Here is a 24,643-nt window from a genome sequence, read left to right as displayed (position 1 = left end):
ACAATTCAGTGATTTTAAGTGTTTAATTCACTGAGTTTTGAAATATATAGAGACAGCTTACCACCCCCACAGTGGAGATACAAAACATCCAAGCAAGTTTCCTTGCATCCACTTGTAATCAATTTTCTATCACCAACCCTTGTCCCAAACAACCCACTTTCTGTCATTATATTTTTGTCTTTTATGATATAATGCCATATAAATTAAACCATACTGTATGTAGTATTTTGTGGCAGGCTTCTTTTACTTAGCATGATATTTAAAAAAATTCATTCATGCAATTGTATATATCAGCTGTCATTCTTATTTATTGCCAAGTAGTATTTTGTTCAATGGATATGCCACAATTTGTTTATTCATTTACTCCTCGATAGACATTTGGGCTGTTTCCAGTTAAGGGTTATAGTGAATAATGTTACTATGAACATTGCATACCAGTGTTTTTGTAGACATGTGTTTTTATTTCTCTTGAGTATGGACCTAGAAATGAAATTGAGTGATCATATGATAAGAGGATGTTTAACTATATAATAACATGACATACTGTTCCAAAATGGCTGTACCATTTTCCATTCCCAATTCCCAACAGAAACATGTGAGATTTCTAGTTGCTCCACATCTTCACCAGCACATGATACTGTCAGTCTTTTTAGTTTTTGTCATTCTAGTGTGCATGCAGTTGTATCTCATCGTTTTCATGTGCATTTCCCTGGCAACGAACAATGTTGAGCATCATATAATATAGCATCTTTTGTGAAGTATCTGTTCAAATCCTTTGCCCATTTTAAAATTAGGTTTTTTGTCTTATTATTTAGAAGCAAAATTCTTAATCTGTTTTAGATATGTTCTTTATCAGATATTTGTTTTATAAATATTTTCCCCAAGTTCCTTTATATGTATTTCTTGGCTTTTTATTTTTAATGGTATCTTTCGAAAACCAAAATAAGTCCAACTTATCATTTTTTTCTTTTACAGTTTATGCTCTAAGAAATCTTTGCCTATCATGAGATCATGAAGATTTTCTCATTTGTTTTATGGCTTTAGCTCTTACATTTAGGTCCATGAACCATTTTGAGCTAATTTCTGTGTATGATGTGAGCTAAAGGTTGGGGTTCATTGTTTTAAGTATGCAAACATCCAGTTGTTAAGACACCATTTGTTGAAAGGATTGTCTTTTCCCCCGTTGAAATGCCTGGACAACTTTGTTGAGCATTGATATGAGGTCTGTTTCAGGGCTCTCTATCCTGTTCTGTCAGTCTGTATGTCTAATCTTCTGCCCGCACTGCATTATCTTGAACATTTTTGGTTAATATTAAGTTACCTGATAGAGTCAAAGGCCTAAGCTTTCTTTTTAATGGGAAGACTTTTTGTTACAAATTCAATTTCTTTGGTTGATAGAGATTTATTTGCATCCTTTTTTACTTTGAGTCAGTTTTGGTAAAATGTGCCTTTCAAGGAATTTTTCATTTTATCTAAATTACCAAATTAATTAACATTATGCTGTTAATAATATTCCCCTATTATCCTTTTAATGTCTGTAAAATCATTAGCGATGTCCTCTCTTTTATTCCAATTACTGTTGACATGTGTATTCTCTGATGTTTTCTGGGCATTAGGTGCTGCTGGTGGCTGCATCCTGCAGGAGTTGTGCTCTAGAGAAGATGAGAGCCCTGCAGAAGCCTGGTGCTGGGCACACTGCCCACACATCAGGAGTTCACTTCTGGGGAAGCCATGCACATCGTGAGCATACCGGAACAGAAGGAAAAACTCCTTGCTCTTCCAGGTGCCCTCTACTGACATAGCTTAATATCAAGCTATATGGCAAAGAAAACATGTTTAATGGGCTCAGATCCATTTTCACAGAGCTGGCAAAAAGGGTGAATTTGGAGCTGAGAGGCAAAAACATCATAAACAGACATACAGTGGTTTGTTAGGCAACAAAAGCTAACTGATGGAGATGTATATTAGACCTTTGAGTTTATCTTCTAAGTCTTTTAACCTGTTTACATTTTCCCCATCTCTTTATCTTTCTATGTTGTACTCTGGGATATTTCTTAAAGATCCAAGTCTTTCCTCAGTAAGTCCAATCTGTTGTTAACCTAGCAATTGAATTTTAAATTTCAAAAAATATATATTTTTATTTCTATAGGAGCTATATGGATCTTGTTATATAGTCCTATTTTTAAATGATGATATCTTTTAAAAATATAATTTTAAAGACTTATTTTACCAGCCATTTCCAGTTCTATTGTAATCTCAAGTTCTTGCTAATCTTTCTGTTTATTGTGTCTGTGGTGAATTATTTCTTCCTGCAGTTTATAGTTTTTGTTTATGAGCTCATTTCTTTAGGATTTTTTTTTTTCCTGAGAAAATCACTTGTATTTTCAACTAAGAAAATATCTTTGGGAAGTATCTTATATTTTATTCTGCCAGGTAACCAGAGATTTCACCAGTGTGAGACTAATTTTCATATTAAAATTTTAGCTTGTAAATTTTCACACAATGAAGGCACTATAAATTTTGACTCCACACCTCTGCATAATGCAGGTTTGGAACTTCAGTATTTCACTGGGAATCTTTTTCCTTCCAGGACCCTGGTTAGGGTACACTTTATTGTTGTTTTCTTGGGAGAATATAGTTTTTTTGGTCCCTCTTTCATTGAAAGGATAGCTTCTCCAGAGTCTTAGTTTATTTGGGGGTCTTAGTTCCAGCTCTTTGCCTCATGTGGGCCCAGGATGACACCTCCTGCCTTTACTTGAGTATTAAAATCCCTCCCCTAGCCTTTGGGGCCTAAATGCAAATCCAATTCCTGACCTCATCCCAATATCTGAGACCTCAAGTTATAAATTTACTACTCATTCTGACATTAAGTTCCTTCTTTGTTTCTGGTATCTGAGCTTTTGAGCTCAGCTATGCATTTTAAATAATTTTGCTATATTTTACATAGTGTTTCTATGTGTTTGTGGGGAGATGTGATAAAGAGAGAGTAGGGTCTGCATCAGCTAAGTATGCCGTGTTTCTGGGACCTGAGTTTTAGATCTTTCATCATTTTAGGATTTACAATTGAATATTTTAAGTGACAGAGAAACATGATCAAATTTATTTTATAATAATTCTGGTAGATCTAATAATGTAGAAGAAAGTGACTCATGACTTGGGGATCAGTTAGAATGCAATTGCAACAGCCACATTTTTCAAATGTTGAGGAAGTGAAGGGTCTCCCTTCTCCCTGCCCCACTCAAATAGAGTCCTTGTCCTATAACTGTGCAGGAAGAGTGTGAACTGTCATGGTCAAGGGAGGCTTAAGGAGGAGATGACAGCTGCTCCTATCTTTGAAGGATGGAGGGAAATTACTTACATTGTGTGAAGAGGAAAGAGCCTTCCTTTAGGTTGGAAAGGCACAGGGTGAAGCCAAGAAAGGGCAGTGGTAGGAATGCAGGTAGCTCATTAAAGGACTGGGGAGGAAGGCAGCTGGGCCAGAGTGGAGGGGCCGAGCAGCGGCCAGTGGAAGGCAGTTGGAATAATCAGCTGGAACCATCTTGGGAAGGGTATTTAATCTTCCTACAGGTATTCTCACTGTTGGTGATTAGTAATCACATTTTTGCAAGCACTGTACTGGGCTTTTCCAGGGCTGAAGCCATATATATATATATATATATATATAGTTTAGATTGACATAGAAAGGAAGTTGGGTCCAAAAATGCAGTTGTCCCAGTTTTCAGATCATCCAAATGTTGTGTTGCCATGACAACTGCATTTAAATTTCAGAAACACAAAGTAAATGTTTGGCAGGTGATTTAAATCATCTGCTTCTGACTACATCAAAACAAACAAACAGTTGGTTTGCATGCTACCAGCTGCCATTTTTTACTTGATTTTAAGATTATTTGGTAGACGGTAGGATACAGATGGACGTTTGATTTGCTTTATATTTTTTAAATAAGATTCATTTTAGAGTTGTAGACCATGTGGGTATTTAGAGGGAAACGTTAGGATGCTTCCTTTATTTTTTCCACTAAATGTTGCAAAGCCAAAATTATATCCATGGAATAATGTTTCACAAATGTGCTTCTCCCCACAATGATCAAATATTTTGGAGGGTTTGAGTAACTGTCACATCTGTTGAAGATAGGCAACTCAGTAACCTATGGCACATGCAGAAATGGAGGAAAAGAAATAAGGAGATGATGGCTTTACCAACCGGAGCAGAATAAGAAGCCAAGGAAAAGAAATGCCTTCTATTTTTTCTTTTTAAAATGATAAGAATTTATAGAGTAGCTCAATTTTAGGCTAACACTGTTTCAGCTGTTTATCCTTTCTTGTTAAGAGTCTGATGAAAGATATAACCGTACTTTTATTAATTTTTGTGTATGGAATTCCAATAAAACATTCAAATAATAACTTTCAACTCACAGACTACAGTGGGCTGAGTGCCTATTACTACGACAGGCACTTGCTTCATACCCAGCCTGTGGCCAGGAAAAATTGATGCATGTGTGAAGCTACAATAGATAGCCCTGATCTTACACATCTGGGTACACTCAGCACCTGACCTAGTGCCTGACAGAGGATAGGCACTCAACAAAGCTTTGCTGAATGGTTGAATATACATGTAAAAGAATACAGAAGAAGGTACGATAGACTAACACAAACTTATATTTAGATAATAGAGTATACAATGGGGGCTGTAGACAGGCAAATTGAGTGAAAATATTATCCAGAAAAACATTTTGAGCAAAATGGAGTGAATCTAAGTTTTATTTCACCTCCTCAGGTGGGAAAGGTCGATTTATTTAAACTTCTATAGTTTCCAACTTTTTATTTGTGTCCTGTGTTCTGTCCTCATTTGTGGTGGACCATGATGGACCTGGCAGCTCCATTGATCACAGCACATTCATCAGTTAGGTCCAGAGTCCCCTACATCTGGAAGTTGGAGCAGACCCTCTCCACACTCTGGGAGCCCACATGGAGGCAGGTAATTGGCAAGGCTAAGGGCGGCAGTGTGTGGGTGGTTTATTAGAAAGTCAAGCCAGGAGGCATGTGAAGGATGGTCAGCGATGGTAGAGAAGGCAGCTGGGAAGAAAGAGCAACCTGGAGGTTCAGGTAAGAGTCCAGGTGAGAGACGATGAGAACCTGGGTCAGGATGGCGGCCCCAGGGATGGAGGGGAGAGACACGGGAGATGGAAGGATTGGTGACTGCTGGGACACCAATGAGTCAGAGGGAGGGTCAGGATGAAGGCCAGCTCCTGGCTTGGTTGATGAGTGGCTTGTGATGCAGTCCTCCAACCTAGCCAAGGCCAGAAGTGGAAAGCACTGGGTGAGGATGGGGAGCTACCACTTCATCCAGTCATAAAACCATGCTTACATGACTCGTGCCTCCAAATCTTACCGAGGCCTTCCTGCTGAACTTACAAGTCCTTCGTAAAGAAAAAAAAAAAATTTTTTTTTTGGTTATCTGTAAATGTAATTGTGCCAAATGTTTATCTTTTTAAAAAGCTGTGTAGCACCTGGCTCCCTCCCTGCTTCTGGGGCACCCCCCTCATGGGTGGTATTGGTGGAGCCCCGAGCACTGCTCCTCCCTACCGCAGTAAAGGCAGGCTCCTCCCTCCCTCCACGCTCCAGCTCACATCCTGGATTCAACCAACTGGATGCTGGGATGATTACGTTATGTGTCAACTTGGCTAGGCCATGGTACTCAGATGTTTGGTTAAGTGCTAGTCTAGAAATTACTGTGAAGGTATTTTTTTAAATGAGATTAACATTTAAATCAGTAAACTTTAAGTAGAGCAGATAAAGTGTGGGTGGGCCTCATCCTATCAGTTGAAAACCTTAAGGGAAAGACTGATGTTCCCCTAAGCAGAGGGAATTCTGCCAACAGACGACTTTCAGACTCCAACAACATCTCTTCCCTGGGTCTCCATCCTGTTGGCCTACTTCCTCTCTCTCTTTCTACTACTGATTGCCTGTGTTTATAGGGAAAACCCTAAAACAGATACACTCACCAAGTCCTTGAAACCAGCTAGAGGAATGCATAGGAGGAGAGAGGATACATTCCCAGTAGTTTCAGCAGAGTAAAGGGCCAGCACTGAATACTTTTGTGAGACCATCTTGGGTGGGAGCGCTAAGAATCAATTTGCCCCATTCATAAGTAAAACCAGGACATAAAAACCATAAACAAGCTGCTTTCATTACTATCATCACAGGCAAGTCCCTTAGGCCTCTCCTTGATTCGGTAAACTCTCAACAGCCTTTTAATACATTCTTTCATTTTTAAAAAAGCTTAAACAGTCAGAGTTAGGCTGGGCGTGGTGGTTCACGCCTGTAATATGAGCACTTTGGGAGGCCAAGGGGTGGATCACTTGATGTCAGGAGTTTAAGACCAGCCTGGCCAACATGGTGAAACCCCATCTCTACTAAAAATACAAAAATTAGCCGGGCATGGTGGTGTATACCTGTAGTCACAGCTACTCTGAGTAGCTGAGGCAGGAGAATCGCTTGAACCTAGGAGGCAGAGATTGCAGCGAGCCAAGATCATGCCACTGCACTCCAGCCTGGGCGACAGAGTGAGACTCTATCTCAAAAAAAAAAAAAAAAAAAAAAAGTCAGAATTAGTTTCTATTGCTTGCAGTAATGAGCCCTGTACAGTAATACATGTTCATTGTTGACAAATTGCAAACCCCAGAAAAGGACAAAGAAACAGAAGAAATTCACATACAAGCAAAATGCAACTAATTTAAACACTTTTCCATACAGACTCTTCGATACATGTTTTAAATAATTGCATTCATATGTGTATGGTGTTGTATCCTACTTGTCATTAACCACTGATAATTCTAGTGATGCTCTTGGTCCTGTTTCAGTCGCCTTGATGTATGCTTCCTGCTCATTATGCGTCTTTGTTATTTTCTTGGTTTGCATCTCTTGTCATGTGGGATATATGGTGTCTTTTATTTGCTTTCATCTCCTATAGTAATTTTGATGTAGGCATTCTGTTTTACGACTATGTGAGGTTACATTTAGGTTTATGAGCTACATGCTTAAATCGATTTCTCTCATTATTAAAGTTAAGAACAACTTTTCCCTTAGGTACAGAACCCTCTTTCCCTTCACACGCTCTCTTTTTTGTTTGTTATTTCTAAAATATGTGAAGTATTTCCTCATACAGATCTTTTTCAAGAGTTTTATTTCTGTATCAGTTTTGAAACCATATTGGAAAGAATTATGTATATGTTCAATTGGCTTCAATACTTACAGCGTGACATTCCTATTTGAGTGATGTTTTCAGGAATGTATAGGATGGCATATTTTTTGAGCCCTTGCCTATTTAAGACCATCCTTGCTACATGCACACACGAAAGACAAGTTAGTCGGCTCAGAGAAGTGTTGTCAAGCTATTAAAGGGGCCTTCTAATTGAGTTGAGTCAGAAACTACCTTCTCTCCAGCCATCCATTACTGTGCTGGTTCAGGGACCAGGGAGGTATGGTTCACAAGGGTAATTTTCAACCCAACCTCCTCCACCCCAAAGCAGTGGAAATTTCCCTATATTCTGGAACATGGCTTTCTCCCCTCTCTAATGTCCAGGGGTGTTGCAAGTTCATCGAGTTTTGTGTACACTCACAGGTATTCTAGTGGAAAGTTCGGGGGTCCCACCAAGCAAGATCCGGAGTCTGCTGCCATATTAACCCCTAAATGCTGGCACTATTTTGTCAGCTTTTCTTAGCCCTGTTTTCAGTAGGTATTTTAGATCCTCTTCATCTGTATTAGTCAAACTACTTTGGTTGCAGGTAACTTAAAGTAACTTGAATTTGCACAAACACAAAAAGGAACTATCCTATAATAATACAGGAAAGTTTCTTGGAACCCAAGGTTAAAAATGTTATTACTGGGTCTCAATGGGGAAGTGGAAAGTTCTTAGGACTCTGTTTCTTATTTCTGTTTTGTCCTGCAGTGCTTTATAAAGATTAACAGAAATAGCTGACATCTACTGAGTGCTTAGTCTATGCCATAACAACCCTCAGAGAAGGGGATTTTAAAGCATCACCTCCATCCTACACACGAGGAAAGTCAGACACAGAGAAATCAAGTCGCCCCATTGTCACCTCATTAGGAAGCTGCTGGCATAAGATTTGGACCTCAGCAGCCTGGTCCCAGAGGTGACACCCTGAAGCTGTTCCATACACAGATGGGTCCAGATTGGACACCTCTCAGAGTTGCCCCTCTACAGCCTCCAGCATCTGTTTGAACACCTTCAATAGCAGCTGCGGAGGGCAGAGGGGAAGATGAGGATCCCACTGGGGGCAGCCTTAAGTAAGCAAATCATTCCCTATCTTAATCTATGCCATAAGAACCCTCAGATATCTGAAGAACATCTTGAATGAACATCCGCCTCTCTGAGAATATTCCCATTGGCCAAGTTTCTGTCCCCTGGGGCCACCCTGAGCCCATCCAAACCTCAGTGTGCTCAACTGCCTTTGAGGTATTTGAGGACTGAATGTTGTGGATGCTCTGGGCTTGGCAACCTCAATTCCCTCAACTCTTCCCGCAGGGATCTTTTAAAAAGTGTCCCATTATGTTGCTTCCCGTCTTCACAACATGCCTCGGATGGTAGAAGCCACCTTTGACATGACAAGCAGTTATTTCTGTCAGAGCACGCGTTCTCATCAGACACAACAGCCACCTTCTTCTCACAATGGATATTTTGTGGGTTTTTTTTTTTTTAAGTTTTTTGAGACAGGGTCTCACTCTGTTTCCCAGGCTGGAGTACAGTGGTGAGATCATGGCTCACTGCAGCCTTTACCTCCCTGGCCAGGGGATCCTCCCACCTCAGCCCCCTGAGTAGCTGGGACTACAGGTGCACGCCACCATGCCTAGCTAATTTTTGTATTTTTTGTAGAGACAGGGTTTCACCATGTTGCCCAGGCTGGTCTCAAACTCCTGGGCTCAAGAGAGCCTCCTGCCTCAGCCTCCCACAGTGCTGGGATTACAGGCACAAACTACCATGCCTGGCACACAGTGGATATTTTGTAATGTCCCCTCTATGTATAGAAATAAAAGCTACCCACACACATAATTTTAAAGCACACATAATGTCCCAATTATAAAATTAAGGAGGGATAAAAGAGAAGTAATTATGAAAAAATATGTAATATATAAATGCTCACGCACAGCTACTTTGGAAAACATATGAAACAATGTTTGCACCTGCTTATAATGTTTGGTTTCACAAGAAGTGAAGAAGATCAGAAGCCTGTCTGTAGAAACAGTATAGAAAATGAAAGAGTAAAGGGAGGTGTATGCACTAGGGTAAATAACAGGCCAAAATTATGTCTATATGATGCAAGAAAGAGAAGATAACCTCACCTGAAGTCATACGCCCAAAGAAAGGTAGACTGTCGGAAGTGGGCAAGTGTGAGATCCTCACAGGTGAACTCAGAGCTCACCTCCAAGTGTAGTGTCAAAATAATTTCTTGCCTTTTGACATGGGACAGTGTTGTGACTGAGAATGGCCAAGATCATAGCTCCTAGATGGAGCTCCTTAATTCACACTACAGAAAGCTTTGGAGACGTGGGCTTCCATGGTCAATGGGGCAGACAGAATGGATTGGAAAGAGACAGAGTGAAATAAGGGCTGGGAGGCTGTGGTACACCTCTGGAAACAGCATCTGAGTAAGACTGAGAAACTGTAGGCAAGTAAGGAATGAGTCACCACAGTATGCAGTTTCACAATGTATTTCTTACCATTAGGTAACAAAAGGAATATACATTTAATAGCTATCATAAAATATTTTATTTATTTTGAGACAGGGTCCCATTCTGCCATCCAGGCTGGAGTGCAGTGATGCAGTCACAGCTCCCTGCAGTCTTGACCTCCTGGGCTCAGCCAGTCCTCTCACCTCAACCTCCCAAGTAGCTGGGACTACAGGCACGTGCCACCATGCTCAGCTGATTATTTTATTTTATCTTATTATTATTATTATTTTTGGCAGAGACAGTTTTGCCATGTTGCCCAGATTGGTCTCAAACTCCTGGGCTCAAGCAATCCACCTGCTGCAGCCTCCCAGGGTTGGGATTACAGGTGTGAGCCACTGCACCCAGCCTACAAAACATTTTAAAATAATTCTTTTAAAGTATTTCATGTGTCTTTGCTAATTTCATAATTTTTTGGTTGTCAGTTAAGATGAGACTCAAAGCAACTCTCTCACATGGTTGCTTACAAAAGTCCCAAAGGCAGAGTGATAGCGGTAGGTGTTTGGCTACTCAAATACCATGGACAACATTGCTATAGGTGATCTTATTTTTCCCAAATAGTGAGCAGCTTCTTAGTAGAGTTTTAAACAGATGAAGTACAAACTGCTCTCAATTTACATGGTAGTTGCATTCCTGGAAAATTCAGCAAATGTGAAAACTGTGAAAAAATATTTTGTATTTCTATGTAAAATGGAGTTCTTAGGTGGATATTTAGGAAAAGTTTTCCCCCTCATGAATGCCTGTGGGATGCTTGAAAACCATGGAGACTTGGGACAATTCTTTATCTCATGGGCTGTCCACATTATAGCAGTGATATGGTTTGACTATGTCTCCACCCAAATCTCAACTTGAATTGGATCTCCCAGAATTCCCCAGTGTTGTGGGAGGGACCCAGGGGGAGGTAATTGAATCATGGGGGCCGGGTCTTTCCCATGCTATTCTTGTGATAGTGAATAAGTCTCATAAGATCTGATGGGTTTATCAGGGGCTTTTGCTTTTGCTTCTTCCTCATTTTCTCTTGCCACCACCATGTAAGAAGTATCTTTTGCCTCCTACCATGATTCTGAGACCTCCCCAGACATGTGGAACTGTAAGTCCAATTAAACGTCTTTTTCTTCCCAGTCTCGGGTATGTCTTTATCAGCAGTGTGAAAACGGACTAATACAAGCAGTCTAGGCTCTCTTATAGTATCTCTAGCCCCCACCTACTAAATTCCAGTAGTGCCCTCCTTCTCCGGTAATCGTGACAATAGAAAAGTGTCCCCACAAAGTTGCAAATAGCCCTCAAGGCTGATCTTGCCCCAAGGAGACCCACTGGGTGAGAGTAATTGATTTAATCCTCTTCGCTAGGATTCAGATAAGTGTGCATGTACACATATCTCTCCACACACACACGCAATTCGAGTTCAGAGAATTACATGGTTTGGCTCTGTGTCCCCACCCAAATTTCATCTCGAATTGTAATCCCCGTGTGTCAGGGGAGGGACCCGGTAAGAGGTGATTGGATCACTGGGGGTCGTCTCCCCCAGGCTGTTCTCATGATAGTGAGTGAGTTTTCAAGAGAGCTGATGGTTTTAAAGTGTGGCACTTCCTTGTTCTTGCACACCCTCCCTCCTGCTGCCTTGTGAAGAAGGTGCCTGCTTCCCCTTCCCCTTCCCCTTCCACCATGACTGTAAGTTTCCTGAGGCCTCCTAGCCATGGTTTCTCTTAAGCCTGTGGAACTGTGAGTCAATTAAACCTCTTTCGTTCATAATTACCCAGTCTCAGGTAGTATTCTTTATAGCAGTGTGAGAACTGACTAATACAGAGAACCAACTAGTTCTGAATGTATTTCCCGAGCAACCATTTTATTATCTATTTTTCATATATGATTTTCCTAGCTTTAAAAACATTATTGTAAAATACATACAACATACATTTATCATTTTAAGTGTACAATTGAGTGGCATTAAGTGCATTCACATTGTTGTGCAACCATCACCACCATCCATCCCTGGCTTTTTAATATTTGAAATGCATTCAAGCTTAGAGAAAGGTTGTAGAAATAAGCCACTTAAGAGTAAATTGCTGCTATGATATCCTATCACCCCTAAATACTTTTGTGTGAAATTCCCTAAGAACAAAGACATTCTCCTAAATAACCACAGTACAGCCCTCGCAATCAGGAAATTAACATTGGTGAAGTACAGTCAGCTAGTCATCAGACCGTGTTCAAATGTCACCAATTATCCCAATAATGTCCTTTATTAAAAAGGATCCAGCCTAGGGTCAAGCATTACATTTCTTCTCATTCCTCTTTGATCTTCATCAATCTAGAACAATTCATCAGTTTATTCTTGACTTTCAGGATCTTGACACTTTCAAAGGTTACAAACCAGTTACTTTCTAGAATGTTGCTCAGTTTGGGTTTGACTGGTGTTTCCTCATGATTAGATTCAGGTTATGCTTTTTTGCAGGAATATCACAGAAATCATGGTGAGTTCGTCTCATTGCGCCCTCACAGGGGGTATAAAATTTCCATTTATTTCATTACAGATGATATTAACTTTGATCACATGATTAGAGTGTTGTCTTCTAGGTTTTCTCCCCTTTTTTCTTTTGATGCTAGTAAGACTCTGGTAAGGAGGTACTTTGAAACCATGAAAATATTCCATCCCTCATTAAATGTTCACCCACTAGTTTTATTATCCACTGGTGTTTGCTGGTTGCATTAATAATAACTAGGTTGCCAAATACCAATTTTCTAATTCCATCATCCCTTGTACATTTATTAGTTAGCATTTCACTGTAAGGAAAAGCTTTCTTTTCCCCACGCTTATTTATTGTGGCATCTCATTGCATCAGTATAGACTTCCGGATTCCTATTTTATTTAGTGGACTATCATTCCTTACTATAGTTACTTATTTTGATGCCAAATTGTCCTGGATTTGTCCAGTGTGAGGCCCATCAAACTGGTTTCTATGAGCTTTTAACATGTTTCTGTCCTTCAATGAGCCTTTCTCTATTTTCTAGCACAAAAAGATATTCTAGGCCCATCTTGTATTTTCCCTGCCCCAACCCTGGAATCAGTCATTTCCCCAAGAACCTTGGAATCCTTTTAGTAAAGAATGATATTTAGAAACCAAGGTCTAGACTCTAGGTGTGCACATTGTGAATGGGTATCATTGCTCTGAGGAAGAGTTAGGCAATCGATCTATCTATTATTTAAATAAAAATAGAGCTACAGATGTATCTATCTACACACACACATACAACCACATATGTATCAGACATTTACATTTATTTTCATTTCTTTATCTCCATATGTCAAAGCATATACTTTATATTATTACTATTGTGTATATTAAAAACTGAATTCATACCAATACTTCCAATTCCAAATCTAACACCACAGGGTTAATTCTAGTTTTTTTCTTTCCAGTACTCTACGCTATGCTCCCAGACATGGATGACAGGGAGGCAGGAAGGAAGGATGCTTCCTAACAATTTAAATTCAATTTTTGTGTTATTTTAAATTATTTAACTTCAATTAGAAATTACTTGTGTATTTTACATTTACAGAGCACTTGCTGTGTGCCAGGTACTGTGGGCCTTTACATGCATCATCTCATTTAATTCTTGCAACCATTCTCTAAGGTACATAATATTATCCCTTTATCCATTTTACAAAGGAGGCAACTGAGGCTTACAGAGATTACACAGCAGGAGCACAGCTAGGACACTCCAATAATCATCTTTGATAGTAATTAAAAAAATTTTTAAGTATTTATAATATATAATACCTTCTAGATATGTATTATGTTTATATCAGCAAACAGATTTTTATCTCTGTCCTTTGGGGTTGTATTTTATTCTGGTGAGCAAGAAAAGAGCTGAGCTTATTGTGTACTCGCCTTTATGGAATGCAGCCATTTAATTAAATCCCTGAATTGTCATCAGTACCTAGAATGGTGCCTGTGTGTAATAGGTACTCAACAAATGGTTTTTGCATAAATGGATGATCAATACATCTACGCAGCATGTAATGACAATGCAGTAAACAGGGTGCCCACCGAAACATGGTTCTCTTTTCCTTCATTGACATATAGGAGGCCACACTTCTTTGCCCCCTTGCAGTTAGGTGGGATCCTGTGACCAGTTCTGGCCAAAGGAAAGTGAGCAAAAGTGACTGTCGAGAAGCCCCAGTCTCTCTTGTCCTGCTGTGGCAAGTTCCAGATGGCGCGGCCACCAGATGGGTCCTCTGGCAGCCTGGCTCCCCACCCAATCTATTCCCCTCTCTTCCCCCACTGCCTTGCTGACCAACAGTAGAGTTTTTGTGAGAGATGAACTTTAATGCTACTGAGATTCTCAAGGTTATTTTGTATGTCGTAACCTGGCCTATCCTGACTCACACCTCTCTTCTCTGGTCTTACAGATCCAATATAAATTTTAAAAAGCTATACTCCTTACTAATAGTCCAAACACCATTCCATTGGCAGTTTAAGGAAATAACATGTGTGGGATTTATCCAAGAAACAGCATTGCGAGCATATTTATATTGAAGGAAGCACTGAAGAAGACAGGAACAATAATTAAGAAAAAAAAAAGAGCACTTAAATTCATGGGTTAAAGGCATCCTGACAGACCTCGTTGCCCTGTAATTTCATGTGGATCCTTCCTGGGAGTGACTTCAGATTCTGACTTCCTTTATTCCTAAAATGCCAATTCGTCAAGTCACACTTCCTCTTTAAATAAAATACTGATTTCGTTCATAGTTTTAAATTTAAAATTTTTTACTTACAGGAAGATAAGAAGTATAACTTTTGTCCAGTAACTGGCTAGCTTTGCACCTCTACGTCAAAGATATTTTTAGTGTTATACCACCCCAGACGCTGTTCCAACATTGAAATGGTACTTAGGTTAAATTGGGAAGACTGTTCCCTTTGCCCAAATGTGCTTTTGGCATTATTCCTATGAAAGTTTATAACAAGTTTATGTGTAAAAGCAGAGGGAATAATATAATGAATTACTATAAAATTATCACTTTAATTTTACAATTGTTAATATTTCACCATGTTTCATCTATGTTCCCCTTTGCTGAAGTATTTTAAAACTAGCCCCAGACATCAGGACACTTAACCTTTAAATACATCACTGTACATCTCAAAAACCTAAGGATATTTTCTTATATAATCATAATGCTATCATCATACCTAACAAAATTAACAACATAATTCTTTTACAATATCTGATATCCTATCCACATTCAAGTTTTCTAAAACATCCCTAAGATATGTTTTAATTTTTAAGTTTTAAATTTTTGAGATGCAGTCTCTCTCTGTCGCCCAGGCTGGAGTGCAGTGGCGCAATCTTGGCTCACTGCAACCTCTGCCTCCTGGGTTCAAGCCATTCTCTTGCCTAAGCTTCTCGAGTAGCTGGGACTACAGGCACACTACACCATGCCTAGCTAATTTTTGTATTTGTAGTAGAGATGGGGTTTCACCATGTTGACCAGGCTGGTCACAAACTCCTGACCTCAAGCAATCCGCCTGCCTTGGCCTCCCAAAGTGCTGGGATTACAGGCGTGAACCACCGTGCCCCGCCTCAAGATGTGTTTTTATATTTCATTTTCATATTTGGTTTGATGGGACCTAAACTAGGTGCACATACTGCATATGATTGTTCAGTTTCTAGTCTCTGTTGATCAGTTTACTTTATTTTAAAATTCATCTTGATCTATTTCCTTTCAATTTTCTACTTTTTTTTTTTTTTTTTTTTAATTCTGCTCTTCCAAATCTTTTCCTTTTTTGGTGGAGGAAGTTTGAGCAGGACAATATTCTCACCTTGCATCTGGGGAAATCTAGTCTCTTTTTTTTAAGCATCTCATATTCCTGGTCTTTTAAAAAAGACAATATAAATATAAGCTAAATACTAATTTTTAAAAGTAAGTCATTTAAAACATCTAGCTAATAGGAAGCTAGAGAATAAGTAGAGTTTTATGTTTTATGTATTTCATGTTTGCTAAGTTTATCTGGGTCAGAAAAAAAAACCCTCTTTTATTATAAATCTTTAGATGTAATGGCCTATCAGAAATAAGACTTCTCTTACTAATTCTTCAAGAAAATTTCCTAGTCAAAATAAATAAATAAAATATAAAGATGTTGTGTGTTTGTTTTTAGCAGTCTCTATGGACAATACAATGTAGTAGTTCAAGAAAATATCATTAATATCAAGTGATTTAGGGAGTAAGAAGACTTGGCTTTAGCCCTGCCTTTACTGTGAACTAATGACTTGAATAAGTTCTGTAAGTTGTCTGAGCCTTAGCTTCTGTGTTAGTCCGTTTTCATGCTGCTAATAAAGACATACCTGAGACAGGGTAATTTATAAAGAAAAAGAGGTTTAATAGACTCACAGTTCCACGTGGCTGGGGAGGCCTCACAATCATGGCAGAAGGCGAAGAAGGAGCAAAGTCATGTCTTACATGGTGGCAGGCAAGAGAGCGTGTGCAGTGGAACTGCCCTTTATAAAACCATCAGGTCTTGTGAGACTTATTCACTATCATGAGAACAGCAGGGGAAAAACCCACCCCTATGACTCAATTACCTCCCACTGGGTCCCTCTCATGACACATAGGGATTATGGGAGCTACAATTCAAGATGAAATTTGGGTGAGGACACAGCCAAACCATATCAGCTTCTTCATGAGAAAGCTTGGCCTAGTTGACCAACAAGATATACTTTTAATATTCTATAATTTCATAAAGCCAAATGTCTGCAAAACAAGAAAGCCATTTTTGTCCCCCAACAAATATACCAGGTCTTAGGGTTTCACATGAGGCTGTTTTCAAAGCAGACCCCTTGGAGTCATGTGGTCATTTCCCTGATGGGGCCACCCCTCAAAATATTTTTGTAAGTACTTTCAAATCAGGTTATAAGCCACACAAGAAAATAGGAACTACTGCTTGATGGTCATGTCTCCTCTTTTATTTCATAGGTATTTGTTGCAGACTTGCTAGGTACATGAAGAATTGTGCAAGGTGCCGGGGTTGCTGAGGCGGGATGGGTGCAAGCATGAGCAAGACCAAGTCCTGCTTGCTAAGGAACTTAGCTTTTTGTAAAAGACCAGCATTCGCTAGCATCCTATTAACTAGATATTTTGAGTGACTTACTTTAGAAAATTAGTATTTAGCTTATATATATGTAGTCTTTTTTTTAAAAGACCAGGAATATGAGATGCTTAAAAGAAGATACTAGTTGGAGGGAACAAAAAAGATCTGGTTGGAGGGAGGAGGTTGGTACATACACAAAACAATGAAAGGGAATGAATAAAAACTTGGGGGGGATGGGGAATATCTTTGGCATAGCATGAATGTCTCCAAAGCCAAGGTCCTTGGGTTTCAGAAATGGACCTCCTCAGCTGTGAAGACATTAACTTCTATTTTGAAGCCAATAAAATGCCTCCTACTTGGTATTTATCAAAAGTAATTCTAAGGCTGGGTGCGTGGGCTTGCGCCTGTAATCCGAGCACTTTGGGAGGCCGAGGCGGGTGGATCATCTGAGGTCAGGAGTTTGAGACCAGCCTGGCCAACGTGGTGAAACCCCGTCTCTACTCAAAAAACAAAAATTAGCTGGGCGTGCTGGCACATGCCTGTAATCCCTGCTACCAGGGAGGCTGAAGCAGGAGAATTGCTTGAACCCGGGAGGTGGAGCTTACAGTGAGCTGAGATTGCGCCACTGCACTCCAGTCTGAGCAACAGAACAATACTGTCTCAAAACAAAAACAAAAAAAACAACAACAACAGAAAAACCCAGTGATTCTGGTATCATCAGGCTGGCACGGGGTGGATATATGAACAATAGCTGGAAGTCAAAAAGTTCTGAGCATCCACTGGACAAGGTTGAAGCCAAAATAAACACACTAAATACTTTAAATAATTAACACGTGCTCTTTTAAAACACTGAGCATTGAAGGGCTCTTAATAATATGAAGGACCAGGGGCTGGGGGAGAGGTGGGAGGCCAGCTGGGGAGAATGTTGGTCAAAGGATACAAAATCCCAGCTAGGCAGAAGGATTAAGTTTAAGAGATCTATTGTAGAAAATGGTGCCTTTAGTTAATAAAAATATATTTTCAAAAATTGCTAAGAGAGTGGATTTTGTGTTTTCACCCCAAAATGGTAAGTATGTGAAGTAATGCACATGTTAGTTTCATTTAGCCACTCTACACTGTATACACGTAGTAAAACAACATAGTGTACATGATAAAGATATATATTTTTGTCAATTAAAAAATAAAAAAATCGGCTGGGCACAGTGGCTCACGCCTGTAATCCCAGCACTTTGGGAGGCCAAGGCGGGCAGAACACGAGGACGAGAGATCGAGATCATCCTGGCCAACATGGTGAAACCCCATCTCTACTAGAAATACAAAAATTAGCTGGGTGTGGTGGTGCATGCCTGTAGTCCCAGCTACTTGGAGGCGGAGGCAGGAGAATCGCTTGAACCCGGGAGGCGGAGGTTGCAGTGAGCTTAGATCGCACCACTGCATTCCATATGGCAACAGAGTGAGACTCTGTCTCAAAAAAAAAAAGAAGGAAGGAAGGAAGGCAGGGAGGGAGGGAGGGAGGGAGGAAGGGAGGGAGGGAAGGAGGGAGGGGTAAAATTAGAAAAATAAATTAATAAGTAAAATAACTGAATTCAAAAGTACTGGATCCCATGGAACTCCAAAACAAAGAGACAAGCAATAATATGAAGGAGTTTTGCTGTTCTTGTGTTTCCAGATCACCTCAATTAAATGTTCCAGGGTTCAAGTGTTTTCAATGGGGTTAGCTTTCTGCTGGATTATTTTTTCTAAACCTCTTGTTAAATGATTCCTTCATAATCATACCAATAGGTATCCCTCATGTTGACTGGAAATTTTAATAATTAGTAACTTGTTGATGAGGTAATGAATCCAAGCTGAGAAAGGTGTAAGAGAAAAACAATCATTACCCCCGTGCAATGCAAGAGCTTGTCCTGCTGGAAATATCAAGTGTTGCCCTGATGTGGGCTAATTACCAATTGCTCTGGACTGACTTAACAGCCTGCCACATTTTTGTTGTAACACCTGCAGTTTGTGCCAAGGAGAAGAAAGGTGTCACATTGCCAAGTGCTAGAGAAGTATTTGTTGAGGAGGATGGGCACAGCTTTTCAAAAATACTCATAAGCAAAATCATGATTCTCATTTATTTATTCAAGATACAGTTATTGAAAACCTACCAAGGACCAGGCATTGTCCTAGGTGCTATGGTTTATGGTTATTTCAGGCATTTTCAGCCAATTCAAACGGGAGACTGATTGAATAGTTGCAGAGGGGACTAATTGGCTTTCAAAGAAAGAGACAGTTTATTCTTTGCTTTGCTATTAGGAAAAATAACTTCCATTGTATGTACTAAGACTACAAAACTTTCTTCTGAATGGAATAGACAATAGCAATAGAAGACTATCATCAGTAATTTAGAGTCACTGAATTAATTTAACCTGCATATACAGTTTGGGAGGTGAAAAATACATGATGTCAAAGTATTCAATGGCATAAGCTAGAACTGCAAGAATCTGACAGATGCTCACTCAAAAACCTTCTGATACAATCTGTTTATAAACAAAACTGAAACACCAAAAACAATCTTACTAAAAAACCCATAGTCACAGCCCTAAAATGCATCAGAGTGACTCCAACGAAATTTGTTCTCATCCAATGGGTTCCCGAACCGTTCCAACAATGATGATCGAAACAGTTAGGAGCCAGACCACAGGATTTTAATGGATTCAGTTGTTTCAGCCTTTGAAGCACCTAATTCTGAAAGCTGCTGCTGCTACTTCTGTTTCCTGCTACTTAGGGAGAGAACAGAGAACCAGAAAGACAAAGGAGTTTCCTCCCAGAACCCTACACCCAACTTCTGGAAGACAAACACAAGAGCAGAATGAGAGGGAGGGCAAAGCTGTCTGGGATGCAAGGACAATTGGCTGGGGTGGGCTGTGGTTGCAGAGATAAGGCCTGGTCATAGAGTCAAAGCTGAGCTCACAAGCAGTGCCAGGTCTCCTGTGTTATCCCAGAGCTTCCCAGGTGAATCCTCCCAAGGACCGAGTCCACCTCCTACCTTATCTATTACTGCCCTGGTTAGGTTGAGAATACAGAAAACAGGGCTGGGGGTGGGGGGAGAGTGGGGTTGTGTGCCAGTCTCTCAATCCTTTGTAAATGGAGGCAGAAAATAAGGACTGTCGGATATGATTTTTGTACCCCAGACCCTCCCTGTCAATCTCACAACAAACAGGCCACAAATGAACAAAATCTTTAGGAAATCACCTGCGCTGCCCTATCTTCTCTTCTTTGTGGTGCTCTTCCTATTTCAAAGTGCCCCCATCAGCTACCTTTCTTTACTCTTGTTATTAAATTAAAGGTTTTGATTTTAATGTGCTGGGTATTGGAAAGTCAGGCTGTGTTAGAGACTGCAGGTTTTACCTTGATACCTGTTTTTTCTCCTTACAGGAAATGGAATTCCCCCAGGGAAAACTCGGAACAAGACTACATCTCCCAGTCCCCCTTGCACTCCCTGTGGCCATGTGACTAGGTTCTAGCCAATGGTAAATAAGCGACAAGGGCGTGGGAGTGCAGCATCTCTAGAGGGAGTGGATGCACCCGTCCTCCCTGCCTTCCTCCTTCCTGGCCACGGTGTGGAAAGTGGTCCTGATGGCTGGAACGCGAACACCAGCGTGGACCCAGAAATGGAAACCGCGTGTCGAAGTTGGTGAAGCAACAAGACAGAAGGAACCTGGGTCCCTGCGGATGGTGGAGCTGCCCTGGTCACTCAGACGTAACTGATGAGAGGGCCAAATAAACGCTTCTCTTGTTCAAGCCTTTGTTACTTTGGGTTTCTGTCATTCGGACTTAATCCTAAGTGATGTAAAAGCTGCCACTTGCTTTCAGTTAAAATAATAACTGAGACTGAGCGCTTATTCTGTGATTATTGAGGACTTTTAGGTTTCTTAACTCATTTAATACAACAACTCTATGAAGAAGTACTGTTATTTATCCCTATTTTGTGGATGAGGAAACTGAAGCACAATGATGTTACATAACTTGCTTAAGGTCACACAGCTGATAAATGGCAGTCAGAACTTGAATCCAGGCAGTATAACTCAAAGTTTGTACAGGCTTCTCTTCTACAGTAGAGTTTGCCGTCTACAGCGGGATGGCCAAATCCAGCCTGCTGCCTCTTTTTGTAAATAAAGTTATATTGGAACACAGCACATTCATTCATGGATTGTGTATGGCTGCTTTCACCCTGTAATGGCAGAGTTGGGGTGTTTTAACAGAGACCATATGGCTCCTGAATCTAATATCAACTAGCCATCCCTTTACAGAAGAAGTTTGCTGACCCTTGTTCCACAATATACTGCTTCTAAACCTGTTGTGGCAATATATAAATTTATATAAAAGGTGAACTAGGGGTGATTACTTTGGAAAATAGTTGACAAATCTTAAGCAAAAACAATTTTTTTTTTTTTTTTTTTTTGAGACGGAGTCTCGCTTTGTGGCCCAGGCCAGAGTGCAGTGGCGCTACCTCGGCTCACTGCAAGCTCCATCTCCTGGGTTCACGCCATTCTCCTACCTCAGCCTCCCGAGTAGCTGGGACTACAGGCGCCCGCCACCATGCCTCACTAATTTTTTGTATTTTTAGTAGAGATGGGGTTTCACCAAACAAATTTTTTGAGAGCCTCTTTTGTACCAGGTACATCATTAGGCCCTTTTCATAATTATTTTATTCTTTACAATTGGCCTATAAAGTAAATGTTCTCATCCCCATTTTGAGGATGAGGAAATTGAGACCCAGAGAATTAAGTAAATTGCCCACAGTGATACAGCTATTAAATGCCCAAGTGAGAATTTGAACCCAGGATTTCTGATTCCAATCCTATAGCCTCCATCCACTATATCATGCCACCTAATTTAAAGCATTTAACATACAACTTAATTTACAGAAAAATGGGCTTTTCCAGGAAAACAAAGCACAGTTGTATGTTGTGAACCTTTCGACAAAACTTTATGTCGCAAAATTTAGTGAAGGATTATTTAAATCTGTATTATAAGGGATGATTCCACCACCCTGTAATATTTAGTGGGTTTTGGTCTAACATTCCCCTACCTAGAAGCGCTGGGAAAACTAGTTCTAGAACATCTTTTTAGAATTTTGATTTTTCTGAGTTGTAAAAGAAATTAACCGTCTTCAGAATTGTGCTTCAAGTATAAGAGCTTTTGAATGAGAATAATGAAATATGGGAATCTTTCTAGACAAGCCAATGCAGACATAGTTCACTGTTGATGCCTTAGCTCAATGATTTATGATCCAGTAGCTGGACAGTGACTTTCATCGTCTAAGGTTCATAAACCACTAAAAGAACCTCCAGGCTTTTTCCCTTGAAAAAAAATTAATATCCATATTTAAATAGTTTTTCAGACCCTTGAAAGCTTATTGACAACATATGGGTGTCCCTAGACCCCCAAATTAAGAGCTTCTGATTTATCTCTAGTACCTTCTCTCTGTTATTACTAACAATATAACTTTGGACAAGTTACTTAACCTTGCTAATCATCAATTTCTTCATCTGTATAGTAGGAATAATAATATTCATAGATTGTTATGAAGACTGAGATAGCCACACAAAGTGCTGAGTATGTACTTGTTGGATAATAAGCATTCGATAATATTAGCTCTGATTATTAGAGTTGGTTTATGTTTCCTAACTTTGTAATGTTAAAACAAAAGGCTCAATTCCAGTTGATGAAGATTCATTGAACACTGCTTATATCCAGCACTGTGCTGGGATTGGCAGGGGATATTAAGGTCTCATGAAAACACAGGTCATTCAGTTATGCTACAGAATTTATAGCTTAAGAATATGTAAGGAGTTGGTAATTTATAAAAATGATAATTAGCTATTAGTGAAATCTAATTTATTTTTGAATTCAAATATTTATACAAATTTAATTTATATCATATATTTATAATATTATAGAATATTTCCCATATTCTCAGAATTCATAATGATGATATTAATGACCAATGTTGATGTAACCTATACAGTCTTGGGTTGGAAATTATGACATAATGATGCCCTGAGCTTTTCTGAGCTGCTGCTGCTTGGGAGTGTGTATTGGTCAGGGTTCTCCAGGAGACAGAAAAAATATATATGTACTATATATGTGTATGCATATACACACAAATATACACACACACACACATATACACAGAGAGAGGGGTGGGGGGGAGAGAGAGAGAGAGAGAAAGAGAGATTGAGTTATTATAAGGAATTGGCTTGTGTGATTACAGAGGCTAAATCTCAAGATCCTCAGGGTGAGTTGGCAAGCTGGAGACCCAGGAGAGCTGATGGCGTAACTCCAGTTTGAGTCCAAAGGCCAGAGAACCAGGAGTCAATGGTGTAGTTGTAGTTCAAAGACTGGTAGACTTGAGACCCAGGAAGAGCCTATGTTTCAGTTTGAATCTGAAGGCAGGAAAAAAATTGATGTTCCATTTCCAAGGCAGTCAGGCAGAAGGAATTCTCTCTTACTCAGGGGAGGGTCAGCCTTTTTTTTCTAGTAAGACCTTCAACTGAATGAGGCTCAATGGCATCAGGGTGGGCAATCTGCTTTCCTCAGTGTACTGATTCAGATGTTATTATCACCCAGAAACACCATCACAGACACACCCAGAATAATACTTGACAAAATATCTGGGCACCCTGTAGCCCAAATTGATACACAGGGTGGGGATAGGTCATGATGTTTCATGGGAAGCATCAGAATGTCCATGGTTTTATGGAATGGGTATCATTTATTAGACTAAAGCAAGTGGAGATAGTTCTAGCACCTCTCTGTTATAGGGTACAGAGCTCAGGTTAGAGACACAGAGAGCTGTAAACTCAGTAGGCACAGTCTTATATCAATGTTTTGTAGCTTTCAGGGTCAAAGTCTTTGCACATCTTTTGTTAAATTTATCCCAAAGTATTTCATGTTTTTTATTGTGATTTTAAATGAAATTAAAAAAATTATTGTCTTATAGTTTGCTGCTAGTATATAAAAATGCAATTGATTGTTACATATTGACCTTATATTCTGAGACCTTGCTAAAATCTTTAATGAGTTCTAATAATTTTTGTTGTGTTGATTGTTTAGGATTTTCTATATAAACAATCTGTTATCTACAAATAGGAACCATTCCACTTTCCTTTTCCCAATCTGTTTGTCTTTTATTTCCTTTTCTTGCCTTATTACACTTGCCTTATCATTTTACTGCACCTTGGGTTGGTCAGATGCTCCAAGAAGTAGATGCAAAGATAGAATTAAACATGCAAGGATCGGCCAGGCATGGTGGCTCATGCCTATAATCCTAGCACTTTGAGAAGCTGAGGTGGGAGGATCATTTGAGCCCAGGAGTTCAAGACTAGTCTGGGCAACATAGCAAAACACAGTCTCTATCAAACAATTTTTTAAAAAATTTAGCCAGATGTAGTGGCAAGTGCCTGTAATCCCAGCTACTCGGGAGGCTGAGGCAGGAGGATCACCTGAGCCCAGGAGATCAAGGCTACAGTGAGCTATGATTGTGCCACCGCACTCCAGCCTGGCTGACAGACTGAGACCCTGTCTGTCTCTTAAAAAAACAAGGATTTTATTGTGGAAAATGCCTGTAGGATACAAAATGCAGAGGGATTCCCACAAGCTGGAGGAGCCATCAGACACTGATGTGAGAAAGTAAAGGAGAAAGGGAAGGACGAGTAGGTGGAAGCATTCTAGACTGCTATGCTGCATGAGGAATATCTGCAAGGAATATCACTTAGCCAGAGTCCTGTGACTCCAGTCAATTTCAGAGTTCAATGGCTGG

The 24,643-nt window shown here is 39.9% G+C and overlaps 1 protein-coding gene across 2 annotated transcripts in view; it reads right to left on the bottom strand.

Annotated features, from left to right (window-relative positions):
- The window catches only part of SNX9 (sorting nexin 9), a 218,391-nt gene that overhangs the window by 133,234 nt on the left and 60,514 nt on the right, over positions 1 to 24,643 (bottom strand). Inside the window, exon 1 of one of the 2 annotated variants that reach the window (XM_063605045.1) lies at positions 16,140 to 16,276. The exons of the other annotated variant lie outside the window; for it this stretch is intronic. Within the exon in view, the coding sequence (XP_063461115.1) occupies positions 16,140 to 16,172 (33 nt within the window). The 5' untranslated portion in view covers positions 16,173 to 16,276. Of the gene's footprint in view, positions 1 to 16,139; positions 16,277 to 24,643 lie in introns of those variants that run through there. 2 annotated transcript variants of the gene reach the window in all.

Source organism: Pan paniscus, chromosome 5 (assembly GCF_029289425.2).
Source record: "Pan paniscus chromosome 5, NHGRI_mPanPan1-v2.0_pri, whole genome shotgun sequence".
Taxonomy (NCBI): domain Eukaryota; kingdom Metazoa; phylum Chordata; class Mammalia; order Primates; family Hominidae; genus Pan; species Pan paniscus.
The sequence above is the reverse complement of the archived record's forward strand: the minus strand, read 5'-3'. Positions and strand labels throughout refer to the sequence as shown.